Here is a 22274-nt window from a genome sequence, read left to right as displayed (position 1 = left end):
GTTTTGACTGACCTTGGCAAATTCAATTTTAAATTAAAGTAATCTGTCAAATTCATAGGCAGATGTTACTGAAATACCACTCTGGTCTGTTTTATCATAAATCAAGCAGACTGATTGATGTGTGACATTTTGATTCGGTGTAGAATTTCTCTACGGGGCCAACATTATGAGAGAGACATGCTGAAAGAGTGAATCAAAAGTGCGACAAGTGAGAGCCTCGGCATCAATGGCTTGCATCTGTATAGACATACTGACTGGTCAAAGTACAATGTTAATCCAGCTAATTAAGCAAGAAAGACAAATGAAAATGGTTTGGCAATGTCTGCACTGCAGTCAGAAACCCTTGACAGGCATTTCTATTATTAATATGAAATGTTGAGAGCATTTTGAATTGCTAAGACATCTATTGCACAGTCATGTAAAACAGCAGAACTGTGAGATGATCATTTTGTTCCCGTGCATTTTATAGATGTGAGATATAATATAAATTGATGTGCTCTGGGCCTCTTCATGCTTTTGTGCTTGTGAAACCTAGTGCAATGATTAAAGTTTTAACTTTGTTATCTTTATCTTTTTGCTCTCAGGATGTTCAACCCTCTTTTGAAAACTGAATGAGGCTCACTGAAGAAGAAATGGAATAAAACAAAACGAAAGAGCAGAGAGAGACCCAAGAGATAGATGATCATATCAAGTAGTGCAGGGGAAAATAGGGACGAAAGGAGTGACTGACCCCTGCCCACGAACTCGGTGAAGGCCATAGATTGAAAGAGTGACAGGTGGTGCATGAAAGGAGGGAAAACAGCAGAAAGAATGATGACAGACGGAAAACAAGGCCTGCCTCACAGCAAATCTTGCTCCAATTAGGACATCTCTCTACAAGACAAGATGCTTACAAGAAACCTGCTCCAATTGGTTTCCATCTGCCTGTGGGACGGGCTGTGGAAAGGGGCCTTGGCCAGCAAGGTTGTGCGGATTAGAGGAGGAGGTGGCTCACACGTTTTGAAGATAGAGGAGAACAGAACTCCAGGCCAATGGGAAAGCAGCATGGACACAAATGTAATGCCTGTGGTGACGCTTAAAAATCTGATAAGTCATGCACAGGCAGGTGACACTGGACCGCTTTCTTACATCAAAGCACTGCCCAATCACGCCATTCCATCCACTGTCATCAAGGAGAGACTAACTGTCAAGCCTAAGCGTGAGGTTGAGTCCGTCAACAAGAAAGAGGTGACTCTGCACAAGGAGTTAAGTCAGGATTTGACGAAAATGAAGAACAATACAAAGAATGTTGAGACGAAAATGGGAAAAGCAATCACATCGCACCGTAAACTAGACTTACATTCTAATAAAACACACATTAGATCAAGAGCCAAAAGCAGACTTGATTTGAGTGTTTACACGACAGGTGTGCCCGGAAAGGGACTAAGCGTTGAATTGAACCGAAAACTGAACCTCAGCAGAGGTTATGAGGTTCTGAAAGTGCTGTCAAAAGAGAACCTTGTGAGGATAGTAAATTCCCAAATGCAGAATGTTCCCGGTCTGAACTTTCCGAGCAAGGGTAGCCGGAGCAGAAAGAGAGATTTGATTGACGTTAATCACGGACAGTTTGAGGCGCAGAAAATGTCAAGACAAGATACGTCTTTCACTCAGTCACATGCTGGATTTGATAACCAGACTGCATTTCCATATCTAAATCCGATCAGCACTTCAGATCTTAATCAGGACCAGAGTTCTGATACGCATATTAATCCAATAGGGAATGCCCCAGGTTTAAGTAAAGGGCAAGAGAATTTGGAGCTACAAGTTTCCCATGGTGACGATAGTAAGAAAAAACATGCTATATTAATGTCAATACCTGTTGAAAAAGTAGACCTCAGCTTGAACAAAGAAGTACCAATCAACCAAACAGAATCCCCTCTTCAATTGACAAAACATTTCCCAATTTACGTGCCCTCTGAAACAAATGGATCGACTTCATCTGTGCTGACAATGCAACCCGAGGGAGTCAGACCTGGGAACAAAACAGCAGATTCCCATAGAGACCTATTAACAGAGTCAGTTCACACTGCTCAAACAGAGCACAGCAAAGCTCATCACTCAGTAGATGAAGACAGAAAACTTGTCAACAGCAGTCATGTCCTGAGGCTCCATCCAGCTCCAGAATGGAGCCACTCTGCTAACGGGGCTGGGGTGCAGGTGCAGGATCCAGACAATGACAATGGCCTCGTGTTTGAGGAAGCAGAGTCTGAGGATGAGGCTGGTGATCCCTTGGAAGAAAAGAGGTCACGCCCTCGCACCAGGAGAAGTTGGATTTGGAACCAGTTCTTTGTGATTGAAGAATATGCTGGACCTGAACCTGTGCTTATTGGCCGCGTAAGTCAAAGAAACATTTAATTTATCATTTACATGGGATGATCTTTCTATGAATACTGTATTTTATCTATGTATAAGACACGGTTCTATTACAAGCACCTCACATGAAATATTTAACCTCAGTTTCCCTCAGGTACTCATTTTACAAGATGTGTTTTGCATAATCCAACCCTGCAGTTTTCAATGCATTGTTATAAACTTGCAATTGGAATTGCTTAACATTACTCCAGTGTAATGCTGTGCCTTTGAGGAAGCTGTAACACCTTCAATGAATCAATGGTTAACTGAGGTGCAACAAAATCCCAAGATTCCATCTGACCAAGGGGCTGGTCATGATTACTACCAATCTGCTTCCCGCCTTTGGGGATTGCCATATCCACAGGAATTAATAGCCCTAACTTTCGCTCCTCCAACATTGATCACCACCCCAGGCAGAACCCAAGAGTCTTCCTTCATTTACCTGCATGTCAGTTCGAGTCCCTCACGGTCACAGGTGCCAGTAATGCTATTTCATTGGGACTGATTTACACTTGATTTAACAGGATTTATCACTACATTCTCAGCACAACAAACAATGGACCATATTCATATCGCACTCCTGTGTAATTTATTAGTCACTGACTTGTCCCATGTCACCCCCGTGCCGAAAACAATAAAGAGTGAGCCACAGAATGACGATGCGATCATGACATGGACAGAAGGTGTAGAGCAGTTTCCCTACCTTGACATCCTACAACTGCCTCAATACCCAACTGCAATAGATGGGCTACTTTGTAAGCCTGTGTGGTTAATTTGATAAGCAAATTAATAATAATGAGTTCTGTGTAACTGCTGCAGGCTGTTTTAAACCTCACAGTAGGAATTTGCTGGGTGTGATGGCTAGATGGACTTAATGGTCAAAATACCCAAATTATGTTGATTACTAGTTCCAAGATTCATTAAAAAGGTCGGCACTACACAGCCGTCACGGACAAATTAAATTGACAAGGCCACAGAGTAGCTAATGCTATTAAAATATCTTGCCACTCCAGAAAGCTGCAAAAACTCTGATAGTTGTTATCAGTTGGAGTTCATGAGTCAGAGGGTGTGCTTTGGGGTCAACAGTTTAGAAATTGATGGTTATGGACATTATGCTGGGCAGCGCCACAGTCACAGCTTCCGTGCCAAATGCCCATGTCACTCTGGAGGTTTACCAATCCCGCCTGGGTGGTTAGTTTAACTGTACAGCTGTCTTTCAAATATATACAAGGGATGGGCATTTTTGATGATGTTGCGGGCCATGTATCCATGCTTTTTTTTTTTTTTTCAATGAAAAGCATTAGATTATAACATCCATCCATCCATTTTCCAAGCCGCTTATCCTCACAAGGGTTGCGGGCGTGCTGGAGCCTATCCCAGCTATCATCGGGCAGGAGGCGGCGTACACACTGAAATGGTTGCCAGCCAATCGCAGGGGCAATTTAGAGATTTCAATTAACCTACCATGCATGTTTTTGGGATGTGGGAGGAAACTTGTGAGCTCAACTGACTTCATTGTACATTTCCACAGCGCGTCTTGTGCAATGTTTTTGCAACAGGTGTCTTGCGTTGAGTATTTTAGCAACTTTTTGAATCCTTCATCTTCCCTTGTTAACAAAGGGACTATGTCTTTGGTACGTCACACTTAACGCTTTTCTTTTCATAAGGCACACTGCGGGTGAATACATGTGTCAGAGTTTTTGTTGTCTGAACCAGTGCTTGGTCCCCCTTCTTCTTCATGAGCAGCCACCGTGCTTACATGAAGACACACAGGTAGGTTGAGGGCGGGGCTGAACAGACAGCGAGCAGCCGAGCAAGAGCAAAAAGGCAGACACCCAGCTTTCCAGGGGAACGGAGTTCAGTATTATAAATGCAAAACTTTATTGTATACTGATATGAAAGCTATACGGTATTAGTCTCATCCTTTAAAGCGTAGATGTACAGTAGCTCAGTATACCGCCCAGCTCTACCTGACAGCTTGCTAAAAAAGCCATGGATTTCCTCTAAATTGACATTGAAATATTTGCAGGTCGATGGGATTTTTTTCCAGACTAGTTTCATGGCCTTTTGAGGCACAATGGTTGGGCTTAAAAACAACAACAATAACAACAACAACTAATAGTTTAACACCTTGGATTAGCAGTATGAAGCCCTGAACTGCACATTACGGAGAAGATGCAGTCGCTATCAAAACATTTCACAGTTGACCTTTCGTGTAAAACCATTTGTTTGCCCTATCAAGGTATTTCAGTCCATCGTACGGTACTCAAGGAGGGAATTCAGCCAGGCCACACACTGATGCCCATATTATGATGCTGACATTTGGAGTACACCCAGATCACTATTATATGAGTATTCTGGGCTGGAAATGCATATGATTAGTCCCAGTACACAACAGAGAATAATGCTCTTAGAGATCCTATTATGCTTAGAGATGTTTAATCTCCTGATCTGCACCCGTGTAGGCCAGCACTATAGGTAAGGAGATAAATGTGAACACTCTGCCTTGTTTTTACCCTATTAGGCTCCTGATTATGTTTTAATGGAGAGATGGTGAACGTGAAAAAATCAACCTTGCAGGAAAAGCTCAGACAATTGCTAGTAACTCATACATGTACCTCTTTGGTTTACTACAATGAAGATGATACATGAGTACAATTATTGTGCATGTGGAGGATGTAATTCTATTTTTATGTGGAACCCTTTTGAAAATCTGCACTCAAACACTGAATCATGCCGTTTTTGTGTGATCCCAGAAAATTCGGTTTGGATAAATCTCTAAAGCTGGAAATAGGAGCCAAAGCTATAATCTGCGATGTCAATAGAGGACAAATGCTCCGTACTAAACTGAAAATGATCTAAGGGCTACCTTTGTGGGGACCAGTGACAACATTGAGTATAAATTTTAAAGGGTGCTTTCTCTGCTTTCACTGTCTTTTAAAGTACCACATAAAAATTTGATGTTAAAACTAAAAGAGGCAACCACTAAGTCATAAGATGTCAAGCTGAGTGGCCCTTGATATAAGTGTAAGTGTATTTACTGTAACACGTTGCTTCAGGATAGTTGCTCAGGTTCACAAGAATTGTGCTAACAGGCAATTACCGACATTGTCTGACTCAGTATTCCAGTCTACAGCAACACTCCTGCACAGAACTGCTCCCAATACATACATGCACATCCTCCTCCTCCATCCTTTTTCTGAGCCGCTTCTCCTCACTAGGGTCGCGGGCGTGCTGGAGCCTATCCCAGCTGTCATCGGGCAGGAGGCGGGGTACACCCTGAACTGGTTGCCAGCCAATCGCAGGGCACATACAAACAAACAACCATTTGCACTCACATTCACACCTACGGGCAATTTAGAGTTTTCACCGTGCCGCCTACATGCACATACTTTTGTTAACTCTCAAACATTCACACATGATATTTATATTTTCTCACACCGGAGTGTCTCTGCCCTATAATTGTAAATTTAATTGATGCTGTCACATGGTCTGCAATGGAGTTTCAAGTGATTGCAGCAGCAGTAAGAGGAAAAATAGTTTTCTTTAGGGCAAAAGGCGCCTCATCAGAAATGGGATTAAGAAGAACATTGATTTCTGACCTTCTCCTCTTGCTACGCATGTGGTATACACCTGACATGTGTGGGGGTTGCCTTACAACATACTCTATTTGACTTTGATGAAAGCTTATGCATTGGAGCTAGCAAGTTGCTGGTTCTATGCAGTTCCACGAAACTGCAATAAGATGACCACAGCTATCATAATCATTAATTCCAGTGTCGGGCGCTGCACTTTGGACATGGGCCTTCAGTGGGGACCTCATCGACCCCTTAATACCGTCACTATCACATCACAATTTTACAAAATACGCAATGTAACAATATGCGCCATTACAGAGAGCGAGAGCCAGTTCACATATTTTGGAGGAATACCATTATTACTAAAACAAGAATTGTATCTTCATCCAAACAAGTCCAAACCTCTACACTAGACTATCATTAGGAGCAGCTCACAATAAGCAGGAGCACACTTACGGCAATTGAAAGCCCTGGGCAGATTACATTGATATTGCAATACAATCAAATTGGACAATAAAAATTGAAAATACACACTAAAAATGAATACAATTTAATTTAAGTTCTAACTGTAGGTCAGTGCTTCTGCTTAAGTGTTTAGGCCAGCAGAGAAGTCCTTGCAGGCCTATCTTTAACATACTTATTGTAGTCTTCGTGAAATAAATGGACAACATTGGATGCTGTTGTTTCCACAAAGTTCCTTTCTGTCTCAAAATTAGGGATAGAAATCACAGTGTTATTTCAATATCACAATACAGTGATAGGGCGGCACGGTGGCCGACTGGTTAGAGCGTCAGCCTCACAGTTCTGAGGACCCGGGTTCAATCCCCGGCCCCGCCTGTGTGGAGTTTGCATGTTCTCCCTGTGCCTGCGTGGGTTTTCTCCGGGCACTAAGGTTTCCTCCCACATCCCAAAAACATGCATTAATTGGAGACTCTAAATTGCCCGTAGGCATGACTGTGTGTGCGAATGGTTGTTTGTTTCTATGTGCCCTGCAATTGGCTGGCAACCAGTTCAGGGTGTACCCCGCCTCCTGCCCGATGACAGCTGGGATAGGCTCCAGCACGCCCGCGACCCTAGTGAGGAGAAGCGGCTCAGAAAATGGATGGATGGATGAATACAGTGATAATAGATATATGGGGACGGTGCTGAACAATAACGCTTTGTCTAGCAGCGAAATGTCCTACTAACAAAGTGACACAATCTTTATATGTTTGTGGAGGTTCGAGAGTATGAAAATAAGATGGTGATGGATGAGGATAGCGGTTAGCCTATTCGATCGCCGATAGTCTTAAAAAATTAATATCAATGGTACCTCAGAACTGGCGACAAGAAATGAGGGGAGCGGCATGAAGCTAAACTTCATCTTTCATAGGCTGACATCAGTGTACTGTATACGGCCGTTTGGATGCTACAAACGAGAAATATTTGACCAAAAATGAGATCCGTAGCAAGTCTATACTCAAATACAAATAAATCACAAGTGAGATAGAAACAGCAAAACAGAGAAATTATTACAGTGTCCGACTCCTAAAGCGACGTTGATATGTTAGAACAAACAACTTCTACAATAAATAAAGTTCTTGTTCATACATGGATGTCCTCTGTGCTTTAATACAGTGTTCCCCAACCTACAAATATACACACACATACACACACGCTTGCCTCGCTTCTGCTTCCTCCTTCGCCGTTCGTGGTGCGTCCACTGTGGGCGCGATGCAGGAGTGTGGGTCGGAGTTATTGTAGACAGCCAGACCAAACTGCAGTTTCGTAGCTCCTCAATGAGAGTAGACTTTTAACTCCATAAAATAAGTTCTGCCTGTGTCGAGCAGCAACCTACGACTGTATCTGTATGAGAGCGGACTTGGTATGTGAGAGTTAACTGTTGCGATAAACCCGTATTTTAAGTAGGACTCCTGATATAGTGTTGTTTCGTTCAAAAGAACAAATCTTTTCAGTAAACGTAATGAAATGAATTAGTTTATGAAATGATTTCGTTCTTTGAGCTCTCCCGCCGTTAGCCAGCCCGCTCGGACCGGAAACAGAAGCGTTCGAGTCTCGACGTGTCAAATGAGACGCGCAGCTGGTGCGGCGGAGAAGATCCGGTCAATTTTCAAAATAAAACAATTGCAATACGACAGAAATTATATAAATCGGTCATTCTTTCTGTCCGGCCCGGTAACAAATGCCTCACGGCCCGGTACCGGCCCGCGCACCGGTGGTTGGGGACAATGTTTTAATAGACGTAAAATTTGGACTACGAAGATGGAGTTTTACTTGGCGCGCTGCCCTCATTCCTCGCCGGCAGTCTTGAGTTACAGTTGGTAGAGGCAATCGGAATAGATGAAGCTAGCGAGGCTAACCACTATTATCATCCAACACCAGCTTCTTTCCATACTCTCGGACCCGAGCAGATGAATGATGACTGTGTCGCCTTGTTGGCCTGACATTTCACCGCTCCACACACAGAGCACAGTTGGGCGACAGTAGCAGACGGGCAAATCGAAATTCCTCTGTAAATTGGCCGATTAGAGGATTAGACGAGATGCCGAGCTTTTTCAACCTTTCATTGTTGATGGGTAGTAGGAAAGTCAATTTGTTGACCAGCCAACTAATCAGTTCAACCCCTAGTGGGTACGCGCTCTTTGTCAGTGCTCTGTCAAACCAATCTTTGTCAAGATCAGGGATGATGTAGGGATTATTGTTCTATGTCAAGGTGTAAAACCTTATTCACTTTGAATGATTGGGTGCAACACGGGTAGAGGTAGCTCAAGTCAAAGGTCACATTAGTATATGATCCAGCTCATCTTTCTGCCAGTAACAATTTGAAAGCTATCCCTATGAGAGTTTTTTTTTTCTTTCCGCTATGTCAAACTTCTACGTTTACCTTGTCACCGCTTTAACCGTTGTCACAGTTCCCCGTGTATGGCACCTCTGGTGTCAGTGTGGACTTGCATAATATTATGAAAGCACTAAGGAGGTTGGTGACGTGATGCAATAAAATGAAAGAGGCTGTCATATAAAGTTAAGTGCTCGCTTTTGTTTTCCTCTGATGCTCATTTTTAGTGAAGACACAGGCACAATGAAGCAGTGGCGAAAAAGTATGATACACAATTCATACATAATTCAATACATGGCTGAAACTATGAAGCTATCTATGTTATTTGTATTAGTTGACATAAGTATGTTTCTATATTACCATCATACAATGGAACTTGCTGCTTTTACACAGCTTAGACCAGACGGCGAGGTCTAAAAACCTGGCTCAGATACAGTAACAAGCTCTTATGACTAATTCTGTTCATGGGACTACCTGCCTACTTTAGGTGTCTGTGCTGAGTGCTGGGTGGTCATGCACACCAGCCCTATGTGAACAATCAAGGCCCAATCAATGCATTCACATCTATAGCACTATTACAAGTGCAATGAATTCATGAGCCCATTCTGTGGTCAAACAATTTGGTTAAGTTCAAACGTTTCTGGAGAAAAATTACCTCTAGTGACGTATTGTTTTCGGTTTGCGAACGGTCTTGGTGTGGACGAACGGAAGGATCTGTATTGTGCTTCTACTTGCGCTGCGTGACAATCATTGACTGTGCAAAACGCTTGGCTGTAAGGTGAAAACTAGTTGTCTGCTCCACGGTTTAAGGTGGAAATCGATTCTATGTAATTATAAACCTAATAGTGTTTGTGTTTAACGTCGTAAGAAAAGTCTGAAAATTATTTTATTTTCAATTTTTGTATTTTATTTAGAAAAGGAGTCAGAAGGAGTTTCAACTCCCACCTCCGACAGAACTTTGCTCATGTTCCGGGGGAGGCGGGGGACATCGAGTCCGAGTGGACCATGTTCCGCGCCTCCATTGCTGAGGCGGCTGACCGGAGCTGTGGCCGTAAGGTGGTCGGTGCCTGTCGTGGCGGCAATCCCCGAACACGTTGGTGGACACCAACAGTGAGGGATGCCGTCAAGCTGAAGAAGGAGTCCTATCGGGCCTTTTTGGCCTGTGGGACTCCTGAGGCAGCTGATGGGTACCGGCTGGCCAAGCGGAATGCAGCTCTGGTGGTCGCTGAAGCAAAAACCCGGCCATGGGAGGAGTTCGGTGAGGCCATGGAGAAAGACTTCCGGACGGCTTCGAGGAAATTCTGGTCCACCATCCGACGTCTCAGGAGAGGAAAGCAGTGCACCACCAACACTGTGTATAGTGGGGATGGGGCGCTGCTGACCTCGACTCGGGACGTTGTGAGTCGGTGGGGAGAATACTTCGAAGACCTCCTCAATTCCACCGACACGCCTTCCCATGGGGAAGCAGAGTGTGGGTTCTCTGAGGCGGGCTCTCCTATCTCTGGGTTTGAGGTCACCGAGGTAGTTAAAAAGCTCCTCGGTGGCAGGGCCCCGGGGGTGGATGAGATTCGCCCGGAGTTCCTAAAGGCTCTGGATGTTGTGGGGCTGTCCTGGTTGACACGCCTCTGCAACATCGCGTGGACATCGGGGACAGTGCCTCTGGATTGGCAGACTGGGGTGGTGGTCCCCCTTTTTAAGAAGGGGGACCGGAGGGTGTGTTCCAACTACAGGGGGATCACACTGCTCAGCCTCCCTGGTAAGGTCTATTCAGGGGTGCTGGAGAGGAGGGTCCGTCAGGAAGTCGAATCTCAGATTCAGGAGGAGCAGTGTGGTTTTCGTCCTGGCCGTGGAACAGTGGACCAGCTCTACACCCTCGGCAGGGTCCTCGAGGGTGCATGGGAGTTCGCCCAACCAGTCTACATGTGTTTTGTGGACTTGGAGAAGGCGTTCGACCGTGTCCCTCGGGGAGTCCTGTGGAGAGTGCTTCGGGAGTATGGGGTACCGAACCCCCTGATACGGGCTGTTCGGTCCCTGTACGACCGGAGTCAGAGTTTGGTCCGCATATCCGGCAGTAAGTCGGACTCGTTCCCGGTGAGGGTTGGACTCCGCCAAGGCTGCCCTTTGTCGCCGATTCTGTACATAACTTTTATGGACAGAATTTCTAGGCGCAGCCGAGGCGTAGAGGGGGTCCGGTTTGGTGGCCTCAGTATTGCATCTCTGCTTTTTGCAGATGATGTGGTTCTGTTGGCTTCATCAAGCCGTGACCTCCAACTCTCATTGGAGCAGTTCGCAGCCGAGTGTGAAGCGGCTGGGATGAGAATCAGCACCTCCAAATCTGAGACCATGGTCCTCAGTCGGGAAAGGGTGGCATGCCATCTCCAGGTCGGGGATGAGATCCTGCCCCAGGTGGAGGAATTCAAGTATCTTGGGGTCTTGTTCACGAGTGAGGGAAGAATGGAACGGGAGATCGACAGGCGGATCGGTGCAGCGTCTGCAGTGATGCGGACTTTGTATCGGTCCGTTGTGGTAAAGAAAGAGCTAAGCCGAAAGGTGAAGCTCTCAATTTACCGGTCGATCTTCGTTCCTACCCTCACCTATGGTCATGAGCTGTGGGTCGTGACCGAAAGAACAAGATCCCGGATACAAGCGGCCGAAATGAGTTTCCTCCGCAGGGTGTCCGGGCTCTAGAGATAGGGTGAGAAGCTCGGTCATCCGGGAGGATCTCAGAGTAGAGCCGCTACTCCTCCGCATTGAGAGGAGCCAGATGAGGTGGCTGGGGCATCTGATTCGGATGCCTCCCGGACGCCTCCCTGGTGAGGTGTTCCGGGCATGTCCCACCGGGAGGAGACCCCGGGGACGACCCAGGACGCGCTGGAGAGACTACATCCTTCGGCTGGCCTGGGAACGCCTCGGGATCCCCCCGGAAGAGCTGGATGAAGTGGCTGGGGAGAGGGTAGTCTGGGCGTCCCTGCTGAAGCTACTGCCCCCGCGACCCGACCCGGATAAGCGGTAGAGAATGGATGGATGGATGGATGGTATTTTATTTAATGTATGTTTGTTATTTATTTAATTGTAGCGTCTCTTTAAACTACGAACAGTTAATGTTGGCGTAATCACATCAAAATAGTAGCAAACATCAAAATAGCTCTCAACGGAGGCCTTCGTTCGGCAGAAGTTCTGCCTATATGCACATTCAGCCAATCAGATGCGACTACCAACCGCCATGTTACGAAAGAGGAAAGAGATGCCCTATCATGGTGCAGAACCTTTTCTATAAAAAGTAAACAAATGGCTAAACAGTCAGAATGTTACCCAAGATAAAAATGGAAACTGCTAAAGTTAGTGTTAGGAAGCACTTTTCGTCGAGGAGCAAAAACTGTTTTATTTCTTAATAATTGTGTGTTTTCATTTATTTCTGTATTGCACTATTTTTATTTTTAAGAATGAAAGAAACACAAGAATTTCCCCGTTGTTTTATGGAAGAAGGCTCATCTCCAATGAGTAGCTATAATGCTCCTTCTTTCCCCCCTCCTTAGTTAAAGCTAATGAGCAATAATCTGTTATATTTATTTAGTGTTTTATTTCTTTATAATTCTGTGTTTTCATTTATTTCTATATTGCACTATATTTATTTTTAACCACACACTGATAAAAAAGGTAAGTGTAATTAAATTTTGGCAATTGCATTTCCATTCATTTCAATGGGAAACCTCAGGTTAAGAATGTTTCAGGTTACAAACGGGGTCGCGGAACCAATTAAGTTCGTAACCCGAGGTTCCCCTGGGGGAAACTCCATAAAACGGACCCTGACATAATGGCTATCGGATAAAATGGACCATCGGGACTGACCAATGTGCCCAAAATTATAGTAGTTTCCATTTGTCATTGCCGTTGACAAAGTCTGTTAGTTCCAGAATTGGCCGCTGTTGTTTACTGGCGATGTAGCCCAATGCAGGCAGAGAATGGGACTGACGTACATTATTTCCGGGTCACAAGATATAAAATATGACTAGATCAAATTCCAAAAGACACACCTCATGTGCCTATGGCCATGTTGAATGTGGGGCATTGACGTGGGGGCCATGTCATGATGGTTATATCTATTGTCTATTTGCCGTACAGCACAGCAGAGAGGCGGCACGGTGGCCGACTGGTTAGAGCGTCAGCCTCACAGTTCTGAGGACCCGGGTTCAATCCCTGGCCCCGCCTGTGTGGAGTTTGCATGTTCTCCCCGTGCCTGCGTGGGTTTTCTCCGGGCACTCCGGTTTCCTCCCACATCCCAAAAACATGCATGAATTGGAGACTCTAAATTGCCCGTAGGCATGACTGTGAGTGCGAATGGTTGTTTGTTCCTATGTGCCCTGCGATTGGCTGGCAACCAGTTCAGGGTGTACCCCGCCTCCTGCCCGATGACAGCTGGGATAGGCTCCAGCACGCCCGCGACCCTAGTGAGGAGAAGCGGCACAGAAAATGGATGGATGGATGGCACAGCAGAGAGAGAGAGAGAGAGAGAGCGAGAGAGAGACACAGAGAGAGAGAGAGAGAGCGGCATGGTGGCAGTGTTAAGTCTGAGGACTACAAAACGCAAGTCCCCGGAGTCTGGAACATGCTATTTTTGGTGCAGTAAAATGTTTTCTGTTAAGCCGTTCACCTTTGGCAATGGATTCGGAAATAGGAAGCACACTAATTCCCTGCGGCTCATGAAAGTGACTCGCCTATGATGAGTACTGTACATCAACGTCACCATGACCAAGCACACGGGCATGGTAAGTTTGGATAAAATGTGAAGCTTTCAAACATTTTCAAGCTTTTTAAAAATGTTTATTTACAGTAACTTGTAAGTACTGCGCATTTTACTGGGCCACAAAAAAATGTTAAAGTAAAAATCATTTTGTACTGTTCAGTAATGTGGGTTCATATGGCCTCAAAAGAAAAGTGCTTCAATGTATGACAACAACAATTAGCTATATCGGATGACGACACCTCCCCTATTAGTCTGTTATATCAATATATAGATTATATAATATATATATATATTCCACTGTATTTGTTTTTCTCTTAACAACTACTACACCTTCATCTCAGCACAGTATGTGACATGACCATAAGAAAACAATCAACACTGTTTTTCTTATTTACATTTGATTTTTATTCTTTTTTTTTTTATTATTTTGGCTTAAACAAATAGATGAAGACATAAATAAAAAAATGTAAAATATGACACAAAAAGGCAACACTGGGTGGAGGAAGGTGGGGGGATGCGGACAGTAACTCATTTGGGGGTGTTGCCGCAATGCCGACACAGCTGCATACACTTTTTATTTGAAAAAGAAAATATTTGGTCTTTAACCTAAACAAACTGGCTGCTTTTTAGTCCTACTATGTAACACAAAATATGTTTTATTTGTTTTTTGTTTTTGTTCTTTTTGGAAGCCAAAGAATAACATACAGGAGTTGGGAATGGTGGATTCTAGATTGGCATAGAAAAAGAAATAAAAAGTGTGTTAGTGGGCACACCAACCTGCTAAGCAGCTTGTCAACAAAAATATTTTTAAAAGTCTATTTGCACACAACTGGAGGAGGGAACCATTAGTAGAGGATGAAGGAGGGTTAATGTGGGAGAAACTGGGATAATTGGAGAGAGAACAAAGAGGTTAAATGTGGCACAGAAAGCGTAAAGTTCAAGGTATGTAGTAAAGGGTCGGGGGGGGGGGGGGAATCCAATGTACAAGGTCACAACGGGTTAATTGCTTACAACTTGCATAGGAGAGAGGGAATTTAGAAAAAAAAAGGAAGGAGAACAATGAGACGTCACTCACGTGATCTGCCAAGGCCTGAAGCAAGCCAGAGACAGACCAAAGAGAGTGGGAAAGGTTTATGAAAAGAGGTAGACTGTAAATCCAGGTCATCAGTACAGGGTTGGGCTACGCTTAAATGGAGGAAAGAACGTCAGTAATGTAGGGGATGGGTAAAGAGGAAAGCAGCTAAATGCTTTCTTTTTACAACCACATCTAGAGACCCAGATGCTGAAAGCTGCAGGATCACATCGTGGAAACGTTGTTTCTTCTCCCTTACTTGTGCTCCTGTTTTTTTCTTCCCAGCCATTGTCATAAATTGAGATACAGTATTGTCAAACAAACGTAATAAAAACAGGCTTCAGAATAGAAATGTTCCAGAATGTAAAAATGTTACTACTTACTTAATCTCTCGCCATTCATTTCGTATTGTATTGCAGTGGCGGCTGCTCAATAGAGGGCGCTAAGGAACCACCCCATCACTTGAAGACAAAAAAATTCTATAAATATATTGATAATGAATATATAAATATTTTAAAATACCCCCGTTTGTATATCTATTTTTAGATGAGCAGGATAAATAACAGGGGTGTTACTAGGTTTTATGGAAGGGGGCTTAACCCCCAGGAGATGACCTGGATGTGAGTGAACGTAGCACGCAAGCATGATTTTCACAAACATAACATATTGAAAATTTGCTTTTAAATGTTTTTGGGATGAATTTAACAAAGCTAATATACGTTGTAAACATTTTAGGCCACCATTAGATTTGTTGTATTGTTTCACTCTGCTTTCTGCAGTTTTTCTAAGATGCTTTGGTTCAGTTCACATATCATCCTTGCCATTTGAAAAACAGTAAGTGCATTTCTTAAAACAATACAAATCGCAAAACAAACTCAAACTTCCATCCATCCATCCATTTTCTGAGCCGCTTCTCCTCACTAGGGTCGCGGGCGTGCTGGAGCCTAGCCCAGCTGTCATCGGGCAGGAGGCGGGGTACACCCTGAACTGGTTGCCAGCCAATTGCAGGGCACATACAAACAAACATCCATTTGCACTCACAGTCACACCTACGGGCAATTTAGAGTCTCCAATTAATGACAAACTCAAACTTTTAAAACCCAAAGCCCAGTTGAATCACTGAACATATGCGGGCGGCACACCGCAGTCTATCTCCTCGTCTTTAAAAAGGAAAAACTTCAAGATGCCATTATGACCTAGAAACGGCATCTGCTCCAATTTGGCCTGCAATCCATGACTGTCATAAGCTCTGTCTGATGACCTTTGTCTTCACAGACTAAACTACAACAGAAGACTCTTCGAGTGACGCCCTGGTTGTGTGTTATGAAATGTGCCAGAAAGGCCATATACCCAAAAAATACCTCAAGACTACGAAAGGGTTAATATTGTTTCCATTATATGCAATGCATGTGATGATGCGTCATCTCCTAATGCCATTGAAAGAGAATTGAAATAGGATGCCAAGCCATTGAACTCGTGATGATTCATAGCCAAATGAGACCTTTGTGACCATGTCCAAGATCTTATATTTATGTGAATGTGGCCTTGTAGCACACTTCTTCCCTGTGGCTTGAAGGACCCTGTGAGTCAGAGAGTAAAGGGTATGGTGAGCGAGAGAGCATACCATTTGTTTTTGGTGATGTGCTCATGAGCCACATAGACACAGTGCATGTCGTGCTGCCGCCATGAATAGTATGGGGAGAGATTTGTCTCAAAATTATTTACGCAACTATATCACACAGTTTTCAAGATATTCACACATACAAGTAGAGAATATTCACACGTGTGGGAAGCCCCATCCCTACCTACGCTAGGCGGCAGTGTTGCTGTCGCTGTTGAATTTATTGTCATAAATTAGATGATTAAGCGTGAACCTCCGTCTTCCCACAACATGAACATGAATTTTTTTTTAAACACTATAATAATGAGCTTGTTTTTGTATCTTACTGACAGATGAGGAAGGTGATGTTTTTGTTTTGTTTACTTACTAGTGATGGGGCTGCTGGTTGTCCACCTTGTTCCCACACGTATGAATATTCTCAACTTGTGTGTGGGAATATCTTGAAAACTGCGTTGCGTATGTCAAAAATAAATGCGCATGCCCGGTGATCCACAAATGCACTGTCAACAATTCACAAGCAGAATTTAATATTTACAAATGATAAGTCATGATAAATGCACACACACCATAAAAAAACACATGTAAATTGATACATTTTTTAATCTGAAAAACACGTGTACATCATGAATATATTTGTGGATTTGAAAAACGTGTAAAATATATTTGTGTAAATAATTTTGAGACAAATCTCTCCCCACAGAATAAGATGCTTTCATTGTTTATACAGGTACTTGCTACTTTTCCACATTTTGGGATCTGCTCCCACAAGCCAAAAAAAATGCAGAATAGTTTTACTAAAAATGACAAAGATACACCTTTGGTAACATATGTGCCTATTCCATTCCAATTTTGGTTACTACAACTCAAAAATCAAAATAAAGCCGTTAAAGGGGAACTAAACAAACAAAACAAAAAAGTACAGTCATGGAAAACAATATTCGACCACCATTGTTTCTTCAGTTTCTTGTTCATTTTTAAGGGCTGGTACAAGTAAAAGTACTTTGGTTTGGACAAATATAATGATGACAACAAAAAAGTCTTATAACAGTTTAATTAGAGCTGAAATCAAGCCATTTACCATGTTTTTCTTGATGATAACCAAAATCACTGGGAATACAATTCAGCATAAGCATGTCAAATAGGACAAAGTATTATGGAATCAGCTGCACTTTTTTTGTCGTGTTCATTGTATTCTTCAGGTAATCAACTTTAGTTAAGAAACAAGGGTGGTTTAATAATTGTTTTCCATGACTATACATGTTGATGACGTTTATGACCGTGGTTTATCATGTATCTTTTTTTACATGTAATGAACGTGAATATTTAGCTTGTTGTTGCAAAATATTTACTGTTCTTTTTTTGTTGTTGTTGTTGCAAGTAAAGCGGACACTCCGGTATTTCGCTCTGTCGAGATTGGCAAACACGTGTCACATTCTCACGAATTAGCACTCTCGCGACAGTGAAAAGATCGAAAAATGGCAAGCCCCATAAGCGAGTACACAAAGGCAGGCGCACTGTTTCAAATGTATTCTTTTTTTTTTAGGATGAATGCTTTGTAGATTTAAGTAAAAAGCAGCTGATGAAGGAGTCGTACATTTAAAATACTGTATAACAGAATGTATAGATATCATGGGTTTAGTTCACCTTTAAATGTTTTGATCTTTGAATTCATTCAAGTACTTATCAGCTAAATCTACGACATGAATTGGTCTCTTTTATATTATTATGGAAGTTTCTTTAGTGTTTGACAATACTACCACTGCCACATCAAGTCCTAATAATCTGTTCTGTTGAAGTTTAGTGAAACGAACAAGCAAAACAAATGTATTGTTCAGGCAGAGCAATTTACTCACCCTGCTCACATGAGCTGACTGTTGTCATCTGCTTCATTCAAGCTTCACAATAGCTGACTCTCTCTCAGCTGTCTTACTTGTAACTTCCAATCACACTCATGGAGATGTGTGGGGCAGCCATAGTGAGCTGGCACCCTTTATTATTTCTGAAGCCCAACTCCAGCTCTGCCGGCACTGCCACAACAATTAGCAGTGGTAATTTTACACCAAGATGTATTATGTACTGTATGTTCATCATGGGGTGAGTAGGCCCCCCTGCCAGACTCTTTGCTGCTCATCACTGCATCCCAGTCCTGAAATGTTTTGCAATGAATGCAGATATGCTAGTCTGGACCAGTGTGGTGGACTGCTGAACCACCATCTGGCTGACCAACTGTGGGACAGTAAAATTAGACATGCATTTGATATTTTCTTTCCAGTGGAAACTATGAATAATATCAAACATTGAGTATGAAAAGGTTTTATTTAAAAAATGTATGCAAACATTTAAACAACAGGGCATGGAGTGAGGGTGGAGTAGAACCCCAGCCATGTTCAGGTGAAACTAGTGTCCACGGTATTAGAATATAGGTCTGTCTGCAAAAGTGTTAGATAAGTGGATTTTTCTCTGGCTTTTTGTGTCTTTTTTAATAACACTTTTTCCAAAAGAAGGGCTGGTGAAGATGTGAGCAGAGAATAAAAACACAATAAAACAGAGGACATGATCAAAGCAGCAAGACTCCAGTGAGTCTCAATAGTTTTTGTCTAGCTTCACAATATGGTTGACCAGAATAACAGGGTAGAGTGCTCATCCTGGGATTTATCTGAGCTTTCAAGACAAAGAGTTTTGATAGTGGAGATGCGTAAGGAAATGGAGTTGTCATTGATTTTGAGGTTCCGTGAGATGGAGTGTTTCTTTGCTAGCCGGAGATGACGCGACATTGCGCAAGGAGTTAACGTTCATCGCCGCAGGTACGAAAACATCTTCTGCTCCAGAAGATAGCGGTGAGTGAAAATGTGGTGGCTCAAGAGTCAGTGACGTTCAGAGTAGACAGTGTGGTGGGCTGCTAACATTAGTTCCCAGCACTAGCCACAGGAAGCTGCTACGCATATGTTTTTTTTCCTTCCCTTTTTATAGCAGATAATGTTACTTGCCTGTACAGTTCCATAAATTTTTAATGACCTTTTGACCCTGGTACTGTTTATTTATCCATTTCCTTTGGGACATTTTGTTTGGAGAGCTTCAAGGTTTCAGTGTATATTTTTGAACACAGTTGTTTGTTGCGGACCCAATGATGATACAATTTTCTCGGTGGGGCGAAAGCCTGTTGGGAAGTATAGTAGCGGGAGTTCAGAGGTAAACAGATTGAAACAGCGATCATCGCTAAGTCATGTGAGTTTGCAACCCCAGTGAGGAGAGGAGTAGTGGAGGGACTATTTTTTTTTCCAACCTCATAGAAGCATCTCAAACGCGTTGTGATATTTCAACCCCATGGTCAGTTTAAATCACAATCCAACTGTTTTTGTGATGGTGACTGCAATGACACATGCAAGTGCAACACACAAATGTAGGTATTGTATGTATTAAAAAATATGCACAGTCTTGTACTATATTTACAGTAGTCATTATACTGCTACAATGTTTTTGTAATAATATGACTTAAACCAGTGTTTCCCAATCTGCTCCCTAGTTTCCCAACAGAAAAGAACTTCCTCCTTCGGTTGTGACACGCTGTGAAATATACGGCATGCAGCAATTTGCCCTTTAAATGTACAACAATGAGTTAGAACCTCCAGTGGCCTTTTCCAAGCTTGTTTCCCTTGGCTAAAAATATGTTGTGAAATGTTCTTCACCAGAGCGATGAAGTGAAGCAATAAAGCACAAGCAATCAACCAGCAAGCATCCAAATGCAGCCACACTCCCTCTCCCATCAGATGATTATGATAATGAAAAGTCCAATTTGCATTTTCGGAGTCTAAAAGCATCATTTTGTCCTGAATAATGTATGCTGGGCAAGGGAGTAGTATTGTGATGCTTCGAAAAAAAGCTTACGATCCCATCTGAAAAGTCTAATAATCCTCAATAATGAATGTGTATGGATGCGTGTGTGTACAACTGGAGCCTCACAGCAGAGCCTCCGGAGACAGGCTGCATTAGATCAAGTGAGCACAGGGCAACAACAATGTCCACACAACATCAGAATTAAAATTATCGCTTAACTTTAGCATGGTTGATGAGTGGTTAATATGTCATCTCACGGTTTGAGGTTCAGGGTTCAAATCTGAGCTCTGGCCTTCCTGTGTGGTGTTTGCATGTTCTCTCCGTGCTTGCGTGGGTTTTCCCATGTTATGTTGCATGAAGACTCTCAACTGTTCATAGGTGTGAATATGAGTGTGAATAGTTGTTTGTCTATATGCGTCCTAAGATCGGCAGGCGAACCAATCCAGGGCGCTGCCTCTCGGCACAAAATCTGCTGGGGTAGGCTTCACCAGAGGTGGGTAGTAACGTGTTACATTTACTGACGTAACATTTTGGATCAATTGCACTTGTCAGAGTAGTTTGAATGCACCATACTTTTTACTTGTGTATTTATGTTAAGAAGAATCGCTACTTTTACTCCGTTACAATGATAGACATGCTGCTTGCTACTTTTATTTATCCATTGTTGCGTGGACGATCTATTTTTAGACTTGATCTTCGACTTCCGCGTAGGGCGCCGTTGTGCCAATCTAACGTGATCACTAGTGTCATTTGACTCGGAACTCACCAATCAGACAGCACATGAGAGTCACATGACTGCACACAAACCCTTCACGGGCCAATCAAAGTGACTCATTTTGTAGAAAAAAACAACCGTGCAAGTATTTACTTTACAGACTCCCAAAAACTTTATGATGCAGTGTAGTCTTGACTCTGACCAAACGTGGATATTTCAGCCCACTTCTAACCTGAGAAAACACCTTTCGGTAAGTTGCAGATGTTTCTATTGTTGTTTTGGCAGTGCATATGGCAACATTGGTGCTTTTTTATGGTCATAAGTCACTGTAAAATATGCTTTTTGGGATTTTCTCTCTCTCTCTCACTCACTCTTGCTCTCTGTCTCTCTGTCTGTCTGTCTCTTGCTCTCGCATGCGCGCACACATACACACACACTACCAAGAAGTCTGTTCAGCAAACAGCTTCTTCATACAATCATATAAGTTAATAAAGCAAATAATGTTTCTGTAGGGCCCAGTGCATGTATTGTTGGTTTCTGGGCACTTAAAAATCAAAATGGTGGCAGGTGTGTGTGGACTCTCATATATTATTCATTTTTGTTTTATGTGACATTCATGCTCAAAAAAAAAAAAAAAAAAAATCTGAGTTTCCTCACCAGTTACTCTTTACTTGAGTAGTTTTTTCACTGAGTACTTTATTACTCTTAAGTACAAATCTGGAGGACTACTTTTTATTTGAGTCAACTGTACTCTTGAGTACAATATTTGTCTACTCTAGCCCCCTCTGGGCTTCGTGACCCTGTACTGTATATGCACAATAGATGAATGGATGTCCAATTAACAGCAATGATGAATGCTGAACAATTAACTCCTTTATCTTCTTCATGTGTCTTAACCGTGTGTCAACAAGTGATCAAATAGGAGACTGTTTCATCAGAGACATTTCTCAGTGACTTAAAAATAAAAATAACATTTTAACCCCATGCCTGCTGTGAGAGTGTTTGATAAGTGGAAAAACATAATCTGACAGAATTTGGAAGTCGTCACAGTACAAAGGTGATTCCAACGTGCTCCCTAGAAGCTGTCGTATTCCAGCATGGTGCTGCATATGAATGTCTCTGTCTTAGGGTGGGGAGGTGTTTATGTATTTGTGTTCATGCAGTATGATTGAGAAGGAATGAATTTGAATGCAAATAGATATTCATGTGTCACGCCTGTGTGAGACACTAATTGCAAATGCTTCATTGTTGTCTTGTTTTATTTTACAGTGGCTTGTTTTACCTTGTTTCCCCACCATTATCTTGTTTACCGGCATTGCTTTTACATGGACAGATGGCTCGTTCGTTATCGACACAAGAGTTTCGCATCAACTTTAGCACTGAGACCTTGTGTCCTACTTACCTACTGTACTGTATATATTTACATTCGTATAAATGTATTTTCCCTCAGGTTGTTTGCTTTTAGAGCATGTCAATTTATGGA

General features: G+C 42.8%; 1 protein-coding gene across 5 annotated transcripts in view; it reads left to right on the top strand.

Annotated features, from left to right (window-relative positions):
• LOC133489023 (uncharacterized) overlaps positions 1-22274 on the top strand; it is a 214509-nt gene that overhangs the window by 97456 nt on the left and 94779 nt on the right. For all 5 annotated transcript variants that reach the window (XM_061797643.1, XM_061797642.1, XM_061797641.1 and 2 more), the window contains one exon: positions 585-2373. In XM_061797643.1, the coding sequence (XP_061653627.1) occupies positions 886-2373 (1488 nt within the window). In that variant the 5' untranslated portion in view covers positions 585-885. The remainder of the gene's footprint in view (positions 1-584; positions 2374-22274) is intronic.

This window comes from Phyllopteryx taeniolatus, chromosome 14, assembly GCF_024500385.1.
Source record: "Phyllopteryx taeniolatus isolate TA_2022b chromosome 14, UOR_Ptae_1.2, whole genome shotgun sequence".
NCBI classification, from domain to species: domain Eukaryota; kingdom Metazoa; phylum Chordata; class Actinopteri; order Syngnathiformes; family Syngnathidae; genus Phyllopteryx; species Phyllopteryx taeniolatus.
The sequence above is the reverse complement of the archived record's forward strand: the minus strand, read 5'-3'. Positions and strand labels throughout refer to the sequence as shown.